Source organism: Hetaerina americana, unplaced genomic scaffold, assembly GCF_022747635.1.
Source record: "Hetaerina americana unplaced genomic scaffold, ioHetAmer1.1.p SCAF_3, whole genome shotgun sequence".
Lineage (NCBI taxonomy): Eukaryota > Metazoa > Arthropoda > Insecta > Odonata > Calopterygidae > Hetaerina > Hetaerina americana.
The window spans coordinates 12,320,198-12,339,413 of NW_027286874.1; the positions used below are offsets into that span (position 1 = coordinate 12,320,198).

At 41.1% G+C, this 19,216-nt stretch overlaps 1 protein-coding gene across 1 annotated transcript in view; it reads right to left on the minus strand.

Moving 5' to 3' along the window:
* alpha-Catr (alpha-catenin related) overlaps window positions 1–8,074 on the minus strand; it is a 160,292-nt gene extending 152,218 nt beyond the window's left edge. Inside the window, exon 1 of the mRNA XM_071588451.1 lies at window positions 7,864–8,074. Coding sequence (XP_071444552.1) covers window positions 7,864–7,968 — 105 coding nt within the window. The 5' untranslated portion in view covers window positions 7,969–8,074. The remainder of the gene's footprint in view (window positions 1–7,863) is intronic.
* Window positions 8,075–19,216: the final 11,142 nt, after the last annotated feature.

Genomic DNA, 19,216 nt, shown 5'->3' on the forward strand with positions numbered 1-19,216 from the left:
GTCACACATGATGAAGTGCGGATAGTGCCGTGCTAAACCGAAGTGTGTCGATGAATATCTATCTATGACAATACATGTGAGATATCGACGTAACCTTGAGTTGATTACGATTCCGATAAGAAATTCACCTATTTAAGTTAGATTCTTTCACCAGTATTAATCTTCATTGTACAACCAAGGTTAATTTGACATAAATCCTACCCAAAGTATGCGAATCATGAGTATTATTTTATTTTACAGTTACGTTACAATTAGGCGATTTTCCTGGTGGCAACGGTCAAGTTTGGTCAAAGATAACCCTTACAACGAAAATTACATGCATGCACGCACTATAAAAACAGATAAGAGACAAATTATGGTAGACTATTAGATATAGCGATGTGACGGTGACGCGAGGGTACCGGGAACGAATCCAGTTGACAAATTTACACAATCTTGCTGAAGCCTAAGCTGCTGCGCAAGGTCCTGAGCTCCCGGATCTTGCAGGAAACCACGCGCGGACAACTTACCAACGATTCTTGAGGCATACTTCCGTTTTCCTCTCGTGACATTCCCTGCCCTTTCCCTCTCTCCCACTCATCCCTCTCTTCTTACCTCGTTGCCTTCATCCCTCTTCTTCGATTACTTATCCTCCTGTATTTGTCTCATATCTCACGTTTCACGCTTAATTTATTCTTCGATAACCTTAAACTTCTCAATGCGTCCTCAACGAACTTTTCTACTGTCTCCATATCGTAGAGCACCTATCTGTTTTCCTCCACAGAATGTTTCTTCACTTTTTTCTCTTTTCCAGACCACTTCTTCCATCCTCCACCGAACACACATTTTTCAAATTGTTAAGGTTACGCTCATTATTTTCCACCCCGCCTATTGTACCGTAATTCCTAGGTCTTTTCTCTACCACCTCCAGCCATGGTAGCAATCAATCAATTTCATATCTTCCCTGCACGCCACCTTAGATTACTTCCTGAGGTGCTTACTAATTGATCTGGTTTGAGAAATACCATGAATTTATACACTTAAAATTGTTTGTGTGGGTTTTGAGAAACTCATAGTCGTTCAGTTCCCATTATTATGTTATTAAGAGTAGTGTACAGCAGTGAGCGACTTCGTGAATACTCTGCAGATCATATCACCATCATAGTTACTTGAATATTACGATCAATTGTCTTCCGGATCCTTCCCAAAACATATTTTGTTACAAGCATTCTCGTACACATTTATCTCGTTTTGTATCGATACAATTGCAGAAATGAAACATCTAATTCAGATTTATCTCCGCGAAATATTTCAATATGCCGATAAGAACCTTTCTGGCCGCGAGGTGCACTGCGCCCAGGCTCCCTTTCGACGCTGCACGGGACGCGGAAATTAGAGCGCGGGCGGCGGAGCTAATGCCCTCCGTGGGGAAGGAAAGACCTCTCCTCCTCCCGCCCTCCCCCGACCCTTCCGACGAATGAAAACTCACCCCACTCTTTAGAGCTCAATCGCCAGCGAACACTACCCAGGCAGATTAAAGGTCGCCTTTTGACAATCTCCCTCTCTCTCTCACGCCGTGCGAAGCTCCAAATTAGCACTAAAAAAATACTGGATTAGCTAAACTCCTGCTGAATGGCGGGACGAAAGCTCTCTTCTGAATCTGCCGTCCATTTTTTGTTGCTTTGGTCAGCCACAGTTCAAATTCTTCACACTTGACGTTTTTTCGACACAATCTTGCTCACTAGTACGGAAATGAGAACCTACTTGAAAATTATGTAGATCCGCGTCACCTAAAGGTCCAGAGAAGTATCACAAATGACAATTTTCTTTATCTATGAACTTTACGTCCTTTCATTGCACTCCTCACAATCCTTTCCTATTGATTTGGAATATGGACCAAAATAAGTGGAAAAATGTCATGCTTTCAGTGGCCGAATTTAGTCACCGGAGGCCCAAGATCTCATGATCCCATTTCTGATATATTTAAAGTAAAAAAAAACCATTTTGTGCCAAGCGTTCTCTTAGTGAGAACGTAAGGACCCAAGGTAGAGAGAATTTTGGTGATAACCGTCATAATTTATACGCCGGATTAAGCTCTAGACCTTCTCGGATCGGGTCCACCGATCAAACCTTCTTTCGTATCGCGTTGACGGAGTCGAGGGGTGATTAACAGGCGACCACCAAGGGAAAGGAAACTCCTGATTGAAGCAAAGATATGATACGTGTGGCTACACGAGAACGCTGCAAGTGGAAAAAAATTATACACGGCCCATGCATAGCACGGACAGAGCGTCATTTTCATTCTCTGAGTCATTTTTTTCGCTTCACCCTGGGGCTAACTGCGAAATCACCATTGCGGTTTACGGAGAGAAAGGTAGAACAACGCCTGGCGCCGGCATTATCCTGAAATTATCAATAATGACGCAAAGGGATCAACGATTTTTTTTCAAGTCCATTTGTGTGAGTTAGGGACAGAAATAACACGTCAAGTAGTGGGCCATTCGCGAGTGAGATCGAATGTGCCATTAAGCGGAAGCTCTTTCTCTTGATTAATTAAATAGATCGTGTTAACATCGAATCTATGCCAGGAAAACTAACGGTAATTTAATGTAGGAGGCATTGTGTAGGAGGATTTAATGTCGGAGGCTCTGTGGAAACTATTGAAAGCTACGCTAAAAGGAAACAGAAAAAGATCTATTTAAGGTGGCGACATTTTTTCTCATCTTTGTAAGAACAATTTTTCATTCCTTCTTGGACAATAATTGCTGAAAAAACTTTCTTCAGTTACGGAAACACATTTAATCATAGCTTTCAAAGCTTGGCACAAGTTTTTTTACCAGGTAAATTTTGCAGGCCTCATTATTCCATTTTGCCATTGCATCAATATTTCATTAACTTAACTCGTTGAGCACATGCCTGTGCAGCGATGCAAACACAATTTAAGAATTTCCAACAGCCGCATAATGAAAAATGAAGGAAAACATATTCCCAGAGGCACATAAAACGTCATAGATAAAAGTGAGTGAGTGATAATGAAATTTTAAAGGCTGAAAATAATATTATCAAGATTAAATTCCTTCTAATGATTATCCTGAAAACATTTGTGTTTTGCTCTAAGAGCCTGAAGTTTCCCGAAGGGTGCATTCGTTTCAAATAAGTCCATTCTTCTTTCCAGCCCTACTAAAACGGAAACTTGAAACATTTCGCAAAAAAAGATAACAATAATGATACGAAAAAAGGATATTATATGCTTTAAATATTTAAAGAAGCGACTATCATGATAGTTGCTCAGTTTCCACAAAAACCGGGGAAAATTAACACGTCTCACACTACTTTGATTATGCATCACTTCCATAATAGAAAGCCGGTAAGTTTAACATATATCCCATTTATATAATTTTATCAGTATCAAATTTATTTTTTTTTAAGTAGCCAAAAGAAATTACAATGTCAATGAAGATCAATTCTGGCAAACATTTGTTTCCCCTTAAAAATTAAGGCGAAACTACCAAAACAATGACGTGCACTATTACACACATAAATGATTTGGAGTTTTTCCAAGCAAAAATTTATATTCTTTGACCGAGATTTGAATTTGAATCCGAATCGTTAAAATTACAACTATAAGGCAGGTTTTTAATTATTTCAGGACCACATTTCGTATTTTGTACATGACACAGTGAAAATATCTGTGTTGCACAGAGGAGAAGGTAATTATTTCAAACAATCCAACCAAAGATTCAAATGATCCAATGGCTTTCGTAAATTTTCGGCACCTTATTTCTTCGTTGCGTCCATACTAAGGTTACACACGAAAATACATATTTTCTAGCTAGCAAAATTCATTAGTTTGCACAGGAATGTAAACATACTTTAGCAAGAGAGTACGACGGTGGATCGAAATGTCAGATTCCTGTCAAATCACATGTCAAATTCCTATGAACCTGGCCTAAACATGACTACCCTTCCTGTGACATGTGCGAATTTTGGTCATTTTACCAGGATGAGGCAAATTCTAAGACTTTGGCGTGCAGAGCAGTAGTTTTACACGGCTGGATATCTACCCTGGTGGACGGCACCAGGGTAGATAATTCAACTGCGCATATGAAATGCAACCCTAGGTGGGAACGATAAAACTTACAGCGCGAAATTCATATCAACTGTAAAATATCATTTAGCTGCATACTTGAAACCAATATCTCCAAATTCATTCTCCCTGCAGGACGTGATCTACGGAGTAGTAAGTGGGTTTTTAAGTGACCCGACGGCGAATGAAATATCACGCTTTTCACTCATAACAGGAAATTCTATCAAATTACAATTCGACGTCCATGGCCAAAATGAGGTCCAAACCCGCTACCTTCTGTCGCACCAATAGAGAGTTGGTAGAGGCGACAGAGAGAATGACCCAAGGTGGGTGCGGAGCGGTTTGAGATATTTTTGCATGCTAGTAGATAATAGAATGTTGAATTCTAGGTTGTTTTAATCATGCGTCTCTCTTATCGGCGAACTCCTGCGACATCGCTGAAACGAGAGTGCTGTTGTCTTGGAAGAAATGCGGTTGCACAAGGCTAAATAAGATAAGACAATACAGAATTGCATCTATAATGGAAGCCTAAATAGATGTGGATCCACCGAGCAGTTCGTATTTATGCATTTTCACGATTTGCTTTGGAAAAAAGGAGAACTTTTTCAAGATTTAAAGGGAGGAAATGGTAATAGAATACGGACCAGAAGACATACCTGTAAAAGGAAGATAAACTTGGAATGATACGAAAAGAAAAATTCGTAATTAATAGGTTTTTTGAGTAAAAATTCTTTATTTCTATCCTATCTATGTTTTAGAGACAGTTTTCATCGTCGAAGATAAATATGTGTCTCCGGACGTCTACATCGATAGAGACCAAGTGATTAATTATTAATGAAATTCCATTAATATTTTTACGTCGGAATACACGATGATATATTAGAAAGATGATGAAGTTTACTCCATTACCTCAATTTTAAAATCATTAGCAATTATACTAGAATTCAGAAGATAATAGGTCAAGTCTTAGTGGTAATTTTATTGCCTTTTGAAGAGGTTTTTGAATGGCTAAAGTGAAACAACCTTTTCAATACCTCCCCAGCAATAACAAAGAGAACTAGACCTGAGAGACGGAGTTGGAAATTTTAAAGACTCACAGCATACACAGGAAGTAGAGCGTAACGTATCATAATCTCACGCTAATGGAACCAGCGTTTGATTCCTGATAGATATTCCCGAGAACGTTTTAGGACTCTGCCGGCCCTGCATTAGGCGTATGGTGGAGTGAAGAGTTAAGATCACTTATGCAATGCTTATCGTCACTGAAGCAGGCTAGTGCTAACCCAGAGAGTTAAAACACTCAAATATGTTCTTCGCATATTTCCTTCCGGCTTCTAATTACTCTCGTCTCCTAATTGCTGAATCTGACATCACAGGCGAGAGCCTTCTATCTAGATACGAACGTTTTCCCTTCAAATATTGGGGAAAATATACGGTTATAGGAGAGCGTTTTTCCAATAAAATAAAAACTCGAGTAGATCCACCATCTTTGACAACGTCACAAGCATCACTCCTCAGCGTGAATAGAAGAAAATAGTGAACGCACGCGGCGGACACAATAGTTTTCAGTTGGAAACAGTTATTCAACTTGGCGGGATTTCTAACAAAGGATGTCCCAGTTAGAGATCGAGGGAGTAAGGCAAAGATGCTCCGGGGCTGCTCTTCCTTCTTCGCGTCTCCGGAGCAGTTAATGCCAGCAACATTCTTCCCTCACGTCCTCCCCTAGTGATACTGCGCTGGTCGAAACATAATGCCAAATAACTATCCGCAAACTCATCCTCTGATTATCAACTCTTTCGCTTGAATTCATGAAGTATCTACTTTTTCATCGCGGTAATCCCAACATAACTTTGAAATTCACAGCATAAAAACGCTCGAGGCGTAAAACAATAGTTCTCGCCTCCTCGGCAAGAATAAAAGGAGCAGAAGTCGGAAAAATGGGGAGAGAAGTGGTGCGAGGAAGGCGTGAGGACGAAAATTGGGGGTTGTTGGATACGGATGGGGAGCATAAAAAAAATTCGCCATCGCCCATCCTGGCACTTTTCATACGTCGTCAAACTCTTCAACTCCCGCTCTTCCCCACTTCGAAGAGAACGCCCTTCTCACCCCTTCCCCACACCCCCAAGAAACGGAAGCGGCGTCCGGGACCAGTTTAGGAAGCAGGGGAAGGGACGGGGAGGGGTGTGGGCGGGCTCGGAGAGGTGGGCGGGGCGGGGAGGAGACGGGGAAGGGGGGGGGGGGCGTGGTGCCTCGATTGGCGCCACACTACGTGGGACGGGGGCGATGTCAATGGGGCCCGCGAAGCGTGGTGGTGGGGGCGTTGGTGTGGGTAGTACGCAGAACCCTCCTCGCCACCCCCCACTTCCCCCTCGTCACATCGCTCTCTCCCCAAGTGAGAGGGTTAGGCGGCAGGGAGGTGAGCAGAAGAGGGAGGGATGAAGGTGAGGAGAGGGAAAGGGTAGGCCGGTTGAGGAAGGGAAGAAAAGAAATGCGGAGGGAGAGACGAAAGATGGGTAGGCTATGTAGATGGATTGATATATACACGTAGACATTTATTCCATCCAAACCTACGTAAAATTGAAAACGAACATAAAATGTATCAGGGTGCGTAAGATATATATATATATATATATATATATATATATATATATATATATATATATATATGAGTATGCATATATTTATCACACCCTCGCACGCATATACATACTAATGATAATAAAACGCACATATTGAAGTGAGATTGATACTAGATAGTCCCCTATCCCACCTAACCTTTATATGGAACACACATACCTACCGCCCACTAAAGGTACATGTAAAACAACAATAAAGTGAATATCAAAATCACTTAAAATAAAAACTCTGACCAGATCTACCCCCTGGAAGGTAGCTGAGGTGTGGAAATAAAGCAACGAGTTTTGATAATGGTATTTCATCGCGACATGGGACTATAAATTAACGCGCGGGAGAGAAGTCAATTGCAAAGTGCAGAAAATCCTAGATGTCTATTCAAAAAAAGCTAACGGTTTGACAAAGTACCAAGATCACAAGATGGAGAGAGAGAAGAAGGGAGGAAGGAGAGTTCGAGGGAAGGGCGGGAGTGGGCGAAGGAGGAGGGGAAGGGGGGAGGGCGTCGAGGGCAGATTTACGGGGCCCACACTCAACACTGGGTCGAGAGCGAGTTTGCCAGATCGGACGGGAAGCTGTCTTTGTGTGTGTGTGTTTGTATCTGTGTTAGTAAGTGTGGGAATAGGCAAGGCCTCTTCAAAAACCGACCTCCCTCACTCCAAGAGCATCCTCCAGTAAACCCTACCCCCTCTCCTTCTCAGCGTATGCCAAGGGATTGCCTCTCCAACCACTTTCACTATTCACTCCCACCCCTCTTCATTCACTCCTCCCCCTCCCTCACACTCTCTTCTCCTCCCGTACCTCCCACCAACACTTTCACTCTCTCTCTCCTCCCCCGTCCTCCATACAATCCTCCCTCCACATCTCCAGCGGTGGCCGATTCTCCCGGCTCCTCTCTCTCTACCTCCCTCTCGCTCCCCATCACTATAACTCTCCCTCTCACTACCCCCAATAAATATGACTCGCCGTCGAACCCTCAAATCTCCCTCTGCTGTAGTCGCATGAATTTACCCGTCTCATTTTTTGCAGAAGACCGCGCGCTCATTTCTTTTCTCCCTCGAATGCATGCGGCCCTGAAATGTTGAGAGAGAAAAAATCCACCCCCCGGCCTCCCTCTCTGCTATCCCGTCCACGCTCATCTTTCGGCCTTTTCCTCCTCTACTCACGTGATGATGGCGATCGTAGAGGGCCGCCATGACCCCATCCGATCCCTCGGAGTCCCTGCGAGTGATCCTCGTTACTCTACCGACGCCCCTCTGGGCCACATCCATCGACGGGGGCAGCGGCGGGAGGGGGGCAGTCCACCCTTGAAGCCCTCGTCCCGGGCGGAGGAGGACGTCCGCGGGGGTGCTGCTGCTCGCCTCCTCCGACGGCGAAGACGACGACACGGGGAGGGCCGTGCGCTGAGCGGCGGCGGCGCATTCGACGTCGGCGAGAGCGGCGAGCGGCGGCGGCGGCGGCTTTCGCTACAGGCGCCCCTAGGCCGGAGACTGCGAGGCGCCACCCGCGAAACTAGCGCCATCGACCAGGGGCCCCCCGCCGTTTTTCGGGGGAGGAGAGGGGAATCGATGCAGATTTGCGCGTGCGCACCGCGGGGAATCGATGTTTTCCCCCGCCCCTCTTCCCCCCACCCAGCCCCCCCAACCCCCCGACGCTCCCTCCCCCTCTTTGCTCTTCGCTTCTTATGAATCCGCTCCCGAAGCCCCTCACCCCGCCCCTCCACCATTTTTTCCACCCCTGAAATTCCTCCACCCCTCTTCCCCGCTCCTCGCCGTATTCACCCCCGTATCTCGTCCTCTGCATCGCACAAATACATACAGCCCCGCTCCTTCCTGCCGGCGACCCTCTCCTGAAGCCTCCCCGCCTTCCCCCACGCCACCGCATCCTTCACTCTCTCACACTCTCCACTTTCTCCCTTCAACCCTCCCTCTCTTCTCTCCCTCCTTCTGACAGCTCATATTTGCTCCCCACCCTCCCTCAATCTCTACTCTTTCTCCCATCCCACAACCCCCCTACATCTCTGTCTCTCTTCACGTCAACCCCTTAAAAAAATATTAAAAGAACCCTTCTCGCGTTTTATTATTTTTCCCCTCTCACCCTTCTCCAACCGGGCCATCAGCAAGGAGGGGCCGGGGGTTGGCGCAGAGGGATGAGGGTGACGGGGGTGGATTCGCGAAGCAGGAGGGGAGAGAGATACGGGGGATGGAGTTGAGAGATACGCGAGCAGATACATTCGGAGTGTGATGTTAAAAAAAGAGGGAAATATAATTGAGGGATGAGCGGGAGGCGGAGCTTTTGGGGGGATGATGACGATGCTGAGTGATGGAGATATTTTTTTTCAGCACTATTACTATTAGTCTTTTTTTTTACTCCCTTTGTTTCTCCGCGAAACCATTCTCAGTTTTTTTTATTTTCTACCCCGTTTTTTCCTCCCCCTGCCCTCTGGCGGTTCTCCGTCGAACTCGCGGCGGGATAAGACGAGGATGGGATGGTGTGGGAGGTGGCGGCGGAGGGAGCGAGAGAGGATGAAGGGAACGGGAGGGGGTGTGAGGGGGGGTGAGAAAGGGGCGGCCGGCGTCATCATCGTGCGTTCGCCGTCCACTCCCGTGGTGGGGGCAGCAGCGGTGTATTAAGCTGCGGCGGCGGGAAGACAACTGCCGGTCGGACGGCGCGCGGCAGAACCGAAAGGAACGTGGAGAGGAGGAGAATGAATGCAAGGCGAGGAAGGAAGGTTTGAAGGAAGGAGAGAAGAGAGGAGGAGATGTAGGGATGGGAAACTGCTCGACTGGAAGAGAGAGTGAGGTGTGGGGGGGGGAAGAAGCAAAGCAAGGCAGGTGGAGCCGCTCGCACGTTCGATTGATCCGGAGGAAAAGAGATTCCTCGGACGACAGGGGCCGCCACCGTCCCCCTCCTCCCTACTTTGCTCACGCCGCCACTCTTTCTCTCTCTTATTCCCGACCGAAATCCCAACCCTCTCTCTCCGACTACTCAGCTTCCCTCCCCACCGCCCTAAATGTCTCCATTGCTCACTCCTTCATTTCCTCCCCCTCCCATTCTCACACCTCTCTCTCTCTCTCTCACTTCCCGTGGTGAACTCCCACCCCATTCAAACACCCCCCACCCCCACACCCTCCAACTCCTCCCGCACAAACCGCTCGCCAAAAAAAAAGCCAATGGGGACGCGACGCGGGCACCTGCGCCCCACTCCCTTTACGCCCTTGAAAAAAAGGAAATAAAAGGCAGGGCAGGGGGAGGGTGAACCCCGCCCGCCTTTCACGGCACCCGGTGTCGTCAAATGGACCGCACTCGCGCGCACACACCCCGGAACGAGCCACGCGAGAGACACGTGCGTGCGTCTGTGCGTATGTTCACGGAGCAATTATGCATTCAGGTGGGCCTAGGTAGTAGCTCCAAAACTATCGGGAGCTCTATGAAATACTTTTCATAAAGACATTCGGTGATTATCATACAAGGTGAGTCAGCGGTACTTAACATTTTTAGCTCGAGTTATAGTAGTATAACTATGAAGTAACGTTGACTCACCCTGTACATATCACACGAAAATGCGGATTTATCGAGTTCCTGTCTAATTTTCAGAAATATAGTGCACTGTTTCACCTTAGATTCCTTTAGATAGACAACACGCCTCCCACTCTAGCCCTCAATAGAGTTTGGGTGTCGGGGTGGAGGTCAAAATGACAAACAATATCCGATATCCTGAAGTTTTTTCTTGCCATAAATGATAATTCCCTCAACACAACTACGCTTCCGAACGAATTGAAAAGGTTTTTAATAAAAAGAAAACTCAGCCAAGTGTATAATAGATCCGCAGGAGGTCATGGGAAGTCCTGATCTCATCGTCAGATTTTTCTTACCATCATCCTTTTGCGCAACTTGGTATAGCAGGTGTAACATGTACATTTGACACTCCTTGTTCTTTGTTCGTCCAATTTTCGAGCACAATGGCAGATCGCGGAAAAAAGAACCCTGTCTTTGAAGAATGGCGTCACGCCCGCCAGGTGGTCGTCGCGTGTAACCACGACCCCGTAATCCGAATTTCGGACGCCTTTGCAAATGAGTGGATGCGCACCTCTTGAGTAATAAACATCCTTATGATCGCCTTGCAATGACATGATACACACGAAAGTTCATTGGGTAAAAAAATAAGCTATAGAAACTCGGATACCAGCCGGGTTGCTGGAAATTGCTGCACAGCATCCATTCGGGGTATCTGGGGTGACGCATTGAATGGAAAGGAAAGGGCCGGCCACCCTGTAGCGTGGATGCTGACCGATGAAAGCATGAGCGTGGAAGAGCGGGAGTGAACCGAACAATCGAATTGCGAGGGTAAACAAAAGAACGAAGAGGCGTTTGTGAATGGAAATGCCGCCGATCGGTGCGCTGTGGTCGCTGTTCCGTAAAAGGGGAATAACCTAGCTTTGTCAATTCATACCAGCTGGTGGGACAAATTTTTGACTCCAGTGGCCGGGCTATTGTGGCACGACACCAGGTGTTTCGGGGAGGAGATGAAAAAATTAAATATGGGCACATTGAAATATATGAAATAATAAAAAATGTAAGCATTTTAAGGTTTGACGGCAGTGAATTGCAACGAGCTGAGAGCGTGTTTATTTATTTCATGCTGAGGGTAGAAAATCATAACTCCCTAGTGTCTTAAAAAATTATATGCTATTAGAACATTATTAGGTGGGGGAGGATGGGTCGGGAGCGGGTATACGGTGGGAGTGATGAATTTTACTACTATTTGTGGCAGAGAAAAGTTGATGTTTGAACTACTCAAAAACACTAATCCAAAAAACATTCTCAAATGGTGTATGCTTGATCTGAACAAATATTATTTGGGAGGACAATAAACCCTCGAAAACTGACAATGAGAAGAAGGCTTTATTAATTCATAAACTCAAGCATTGTTGGTTATAACCTCGACATTATGAGAATAACTATGAAAAACATTCGTAAACCAATAAACCTATTCATAATGAAAGCGTAGATGAAATGATATGTGGAATGTGATGCTAATAATGGGCGAGAAAAAGACGAATCGTTTGTATTTTTTCCTATCTTGAATCTATGCATATAAAATTGCACAAGGAGACATATACCTGAATCACTTTTTCATTATATGAGTCCAGAATGGGTGTATTACGTCGACTTGAAGAAAGTTGCGCCAGAAACTTATGGTTCTGAGGCTATCTTGGTAAAAATTAATTGTATCAACCCAGTTATTAAGGTGATTGAATTGCTCCCTAGCAAACATGAAATATGTGGATTCAAATGTCCCCTGGAATGAGTTTCCTTGGCCTTAATCAATTTTACTCTTTTGAGTTTGTGGTTTATTCGCAGAAGCCTAATTATCATTAATTTTTCTAACATTCCTGCTTAGCACGTTGAAGAATTATTCCCTTTAGTGGAGCTCCACAATTTGGCCGCTAAATGGTTTAGGAACAGATTTCATGTATTGTCTGATAAATTATTAATTAATTCTGTAACTTTATCTAAACAATCATCTCATCGTATGCCTCTCAAAATATTTATTTGAATGGAACCTACTGGAATACACAAAAAATACTAAATGTGCTTGATAAAATCGATGCGAATTCAGAATCATAGGATTAATTTTCTAAAACACTGATCATTCAATGAGCGCATTGGCAATGAGTTATTTTTATTATAACAGATTAGAATATTGTTTTTTGACAGTCATGAAATATAAATTCACATCCTTTTCATATAGCGTCACTAAGACATGAGCCTAAACGTGATAAAAATGGTCGTATTCATATGCAACTCGCAAGGAGAGAACCTAATCTAAAATGACGCGTGATTAACTCCGCCAGATGTCTTCATAAGGAAACATGATGATTTCCTTGCACGCGTCAGCGTTTTTCTGTTGGGTTTAAATCCATTTCAACGGAGCGAAAACTCGACTTTCTCCTTTCGAACGAATGGTTTCGAAACGAATTAAGAAGCATGATGGAATCGGTCGCATTTATTTTTTTGGGCCATTACTAATGCCATTTGCCCGTGAAGCGTTTTATGAAGTCATTGGCAATACTACCAATTCAATGAAATTGTTCTGTTCATGATAAAGACTTTTCTAAAAACATGTTTTTAGGTAAACTGTATAGAATGAAGTTATTTCTATTTCCATAAAATATTTTCATAGAACAACCCAAGAGAAATGAATTTGCTGCGACATATGCTGGATAAAATTTGGAAGGAAAAAAGTGTATTACTACCTCGGTAAGGGTGTGTACCATCGAGTCGCTTTCTTTGAAGTAGGAGTAATATTTGAATGCTTGTAAGCGTAAAGTTTCCAATTTATCGTAACAGGAATGCAAAAGGTGAGGCGAAGAGGTTTTACTGGCAGTAAAGAGAGGGAGAGAGATATACGATACCTTATCGAAGTAATAACTGAGACCGTCTCACTTTATTTATTCTTAAAAATCTATTGTGCTCCTCCTTTGCTTTTGAATGTTAATATATCATAGTTATTTTTTCACCAAGTCTATAATTTTTCACCATCAAATTCATTATCACGTATTTTTAATCCGAGGTTTATATTTTAGCTGCTCTTCAAATGACCCTGCCCTCTCCTAATCTTTTCATTCCCGCATAGCTCCTTGAACTGATGTTTGGCACCGTTTGCGAATCGTAGTCAATTTTAGGCCTTTGTCTATAACTCTTGCCATCCGTTGACAATTCAATATAGATTCCCAGAAAGCGCAACGTAAGTGTCTCGGGGAAAACTGTTACGGAGTCACCATAAGTAATATTTATGTTTTAAGCAATTTTTTGGAAATGACAGTATATAAAAATACGCACATTGTAAATAACTATAAAATGGACAGTGAACATACATCACCCTATAGAAAATAGTTTACAAAAATTTCTACGATCCCTTTACTAAATTTACTAGACGAAGAACGAGTCAAAATTAATTACAGTGTCTCAATTAGTAGTCAAACAAGAGATTGTATGACTTCGATTTTGGGTTCGGTAAGAAGCCATATTTTCATCTTATGTGAAAACATACCAATAATATTTCCGCTTCCTCATTGAATGATTATTTTTACTATCTTCCAGTACAATAAAGAAGAAGTAGGTCTTATTTGGTAAATGTAAATGCCTCATTTCAAGTCTCCGGAACACATTGGCCTATTTTCTGAAGCCTTCTCCGTCCATGCGCACGCGTATTCGCTTGACAAATTGTGGATGCGATAACTAAATAATTAATCACTGACCTGCGTAAAATGAAGATTTAAATTCGACATTTCATTGAAACCAGGAGAGCTGATAAGATCTGAGCTAAAATCAAGAAATCGGAAGTGATACACCATTTTACGAAATTCGTTAGATTATTTTATCGATTTCATAGGATATCACTTCGTTTAAACGTAATGAAATTATCATTAATTTTTGTAGATGAAATTTTCTTCGAAAAGCTTATGTGTATCAAATTCTTCCCAACACAAACCTTAATTTTCTAAAATGTGTTTTTATTTATTCCATCATATAAAGATTTGCAGGCGGAAGTAGATGATTCAAGAGAATAAATTAAAGGCATTAATGAAAGCAATTACGAGAACAATAAGTGAGGGAAATGTGACTGAAAAATAGCGATAATTTCTCATGCATAATTATTTTTACAAAATGTCAAATAGTATATTTTTGGCTCATTTTACGCTTTTATTTGGCATTTTGAGATGTTAAGACACCTTCGAAACGCATTATGAAACATTAGCACATTGTTTTCCTTTGAAATATAAATATTATTATTGAATAGCATGTAACATTTACGCCATATGAGATTATTTTAACAATTGTAATGCACATATTACGACAACCCACGGACATGATGATTTCATGTTAAATATGGACCATAAAAGAGCATTAAATATTTTTAATATGGAAATAAGTAAAATTGCATAATGCACGGCGTAGCCATTTCCCGCAAAGGGGAAGTGTAAATATTTAAAGAGTTTGAGAATATCCCAATGCATCACAAACGCGGCCAATTGGTAATAAATTAGACTTCTATGTTAAATGCGATCAAAAACTTTTCACATGCCTCATAAAAAATTCAGGATGAAAACCTTATCGTAGCAACAGGCATGTATACTTGCAGCTATTTACCATGGGGGAGGGGGGAAATGAGGTCATGAAATCTTCAGCTGACCTTTTCCGATCGGGGCATATATTTCAAAAAGTCCTAATCCTCACAGCACTGATTTATGACAAAATATATTGAAAGGCAACTAGTATGCAAAAGAAAATAGCAGAAGAGGAATCACTATTCACCTGAAAACACTTATAAACATGCCGCTTTTCATGATATAAGGCTTATGAAATGGAAAGCTTCTAGTTATTTCCAGAAATCCTATTAGGGACCAAATAATATGTAATAATGTTCTAGTCGTTGTGAACATTATTTTATGCACGTAATTGCTAGGTTTGCTATCACCGGTCACTGTCCATTGATATAGAAATGAATGGTTACTCTCAAATCATGAAAATCAATAAAAGGGTATCGTGACAAATTACAAATAACCCTCCGATGAAAATTCTGGCAATAAAGGGAACAAGAAAAAAACTGGAAATATGGGAGCTTTTTGAGCCCTGTCTTTCGGAGTAAAAAATGATTTATTAGCTTCATGAAACAATAAATTACATACCATATCTGATATATGGAGTCCTTTGGGATTATCTTTTTCAAACCAGTGGCCTAGCAAAAAATGATTCACGAAGAAGTAAAGGTGAACATTCACAGAGATATACGACACTGGGTTATTTCCATTTTAAATTGGCAACTGGGTAATATAAATTGTTAGAAAATGTAGTTATCTCCTCGTAGCTCAAAAGCCAATTGGCAAGCAGTATAGAGCAGCATAAATATTTGAAGGACATAATAACTTACATGTAAGAGTACTGCCAGGAAACATTCGAAATAGTCATAGGCTAGAAATTTTCAAAATATGCAAAATACATTGGAATATAAAATATAATTAGAGGATACTAAAACGTTTTCCACCAATCATAAAAGTAATTTCTTAAGTACGCGCATTAAAAGCCTTACCAATAATTTTCGTGAATAGCTGTCTATTTTGTTCAAAAATAATAACACAATGACTCTCTTAATGCCAAAATAAAATTTAAAAATGAGCGAAATCGTCCGAGTAACAAATAATTCACTTTACATCGTGGAGGATAATTAAGATTATTATGTGGTGGGTTAAGTGAACATATAAGCCGAATGCAATAAGATACGGACGAATTTTAATGGGTACCGATGGATTTAAAAAAACCCAAGAAAACGTCCTAGACGGAGAATATATGACGGCTTCTTGTCTCTCTTCTTAGAATATCGGTGAAAGCATAAAAAGAATTCTATCTGGTCCCCAGCTAGGAATTTGGCCAAGAGGATACAAATGTGGTGGTCGTTCTATTTAAAAGGGCCTTTAAACCAAGAGAAACGGAAGCGATAATTTGTATACCCTTGAGGGCTTATTTTAAGGAATACATTCAGCGTCAAAAACCATTTTAAAAACTCTCCAGGAAAAGAAAGAAATTGGGCCAAGAGAGACAATGGAGTTCCAAAAATGAGAAAAAAAGTAAATAGAAATTATTTAAAAAAAAATGAAAGAAATGAGGTTGGAATCATTTACCCTTTCCTTTTCTCGTATTCATACAAGTGCAGCATCACATCTTTTCAATGAGTGCTAAAACTTCGTGTGAATCGCCACTTGAAAACCACTTATTACCGAAAATGTGTATGAGATCAGTTTCTAAAGAATGGCAGTAATTTAAGCGATCTCTTTGCTTCACTTGCAATTAATGGCGCTCGATAAGCCAAAGGTAACTAACCTCAACATTTGAATGGTCAAAAACATTATTGCCGTTACCTCAGAATGTTCTCCACGCCTATCACAATAGACAATTACAACTTCAAACGAAAATTATAAAATCAAAAGTGAGACTGTTAAAAAATTCAAATGGTTTGAAAAAAACAATATTCGTAACCAATGGGACTAATCAGAATGATTACTTCTTCGAACAATAAACGATAGAATTGGGAATTATTACATAATTTATCGATAACTGTAAAATTTATCAATAGATTAAAATTCATGCACAGAGGATAGTTAGCAAAGTTGAATCACTGAACTCAATCCTAGCGATTGCGTCATATGCATAATTAAAGCAATAAACTCCCATTTATTTTTTCCAGTAACATGAGATATAATGGTTTATTATAATATATAAATTTAAAAAATAAAAACACGACTTAAAGCATTAATAATCGAGAAAGTAATGAACGCCCGCTTCTCGAATAATAGATCGGCTGGCGGCGTGAAGCATTCCCTTAAAGGGTATCAACTACTTAGGATCAATAGATTTAAACTGCTTTCAGGAGTAAATTAATTACAAAATGCTGTGAATATCTCAAATAACATTTTATAATACTTTACATTAAGTTTTCTGAAATTTAACTAAATTGGTCCCGATTGAACATAATGGCTAGAGAGTACTATTAAGTTGTCGATGTTGTAATTATGATAATACCCAATCGGAGGGAGAATGGAAAGGAATGTTAAAGCAAACTTCACTCGCGTGAAACTGGATTAAGATTATATAAATAAACAGCAAAGCATTAACAACTAACTATGAATTACAAAATCATATATGATAAACTTGAAAAAACGACCCCTTCCTTGTAAATGCATATAGCAGTCATTTATATATATATATATATATATAAATATATATATATATATATATATATATATATATATATATATATATATATATATATATATGGGTCGCGGTAGTCCAAGGGGTAGAGCTTTGGACTACTTACCGTAGGGTCCCGGGTTCGATTCCCGGGCAAGGCACTCTGGGCACCTGCAGCTCCACCCAAGCTATGTGATTTTTCGGGTACCAGATCTTCCTGGGAAACCATAACCGGTACAGGGAAAGGAACTGCCCCCCCTACCCTGATGTGTGAATTTCACACGCCGTTGGGCTTAGTACTGGGTGACCTCTACCATCACCTACCAAACCGACCTTCGGGTTGATTACTGTGGTTATGGTTATATATAACTGTGTATATATATATAACAGTATATATATATACATATGTGTATATGTTTTTATATATGCGTGTATATATATATATATATATATATATATATATATATATATATATATATATATATATATATGTATACATGTATGTATACATGTTATATATATATATATACATGTATATATGTATATATATATACATATACATATATATATATATATATATATATATATATATATACACGACCTTAAGCTGAAAATTAAGATAGCATAATTGAGAATTCTTCCTGTAAATTTTTCTTTTGAAAATGTTCCGGTATTTGGAAGACGTTCTGGTAAAATTAGCATGCGCGCATGCATTACATTTTACCAATGTAATCTAGCATAAGAATATCTCGGACAACTAGAAGATACCGGTCTTACTTATTTTACTCAATTTATATTGTAAATTCCATTTCAATATATTTACTAAAAGAATGAATACATAGAGTAAACTCGTGCTCGTTCACTTTTAGTAGCATCGCTACGCAGGAAGACCACGGCTGTTTACCGTGCAACCAAATTTTGCAACTCTGCCCTTATCCTCCAGCATGCCCTAAAATTGCATGTTTGTAACATAAAAGTGATACATTGGAGACACTCATCTTCATTGGTTATATCTTACGTACATTACCATCCTTATGGCTGGGAAATCATAAGCAATCATTATGGTCTTTAATCTATAAAAACTAACTTTACCCAAGTATCATTTTACCTTCATTGAAGTCAATATTTTATGGACGTAATGGCTCTGCCTTAGATCTTGTAATATTAATGTGTGAAGAATTGTTAAAGAAGATTTAATCTTGCAGCTGTAAATGTTCACTCATTCTTTGGTATAAATACCTACTCTACATCAAACACCAAACATGTCAAATTTTAATATCTTCACCCATCTCCCGAACTGACAAAACGTGCATCTTTCAGATCAATACGAACCAAAATTGTGAAACTACTCCCAGAATAAGTATTAATAGATAAAGATACATTTGTGTCTTGTTCATTAATTCAGTTTTCAATTTCGATGAAGAGTGGACCTGGATCTTGGAAGTCTGTGGCCACCACCTGGATGGCGTTTACCACTCTGCAATCCTCAGCCCAACTGCTCCAATGTCAAAATCGATTTCGCCAACGCCTTCACCTTGTCTGTTTGTAGTCACATAAAAAAAATAACAGTGCCAACGTGTTGCTTCTCTCCTACTCAACCTTCTCCCGGTGCCAAGGGCTTAGAAGGGTCAAGAAATGAGCAAGTAAGGCTCCCCCTCCCCCCTACACCTCATTCCCAGAGTATCAGGCCACTCCCCCTCCACCATCCCCTGCTCATCCTCCCACCCGATCCCCGCCGCTTCCACCTCTACCCATTTACCACCCCAT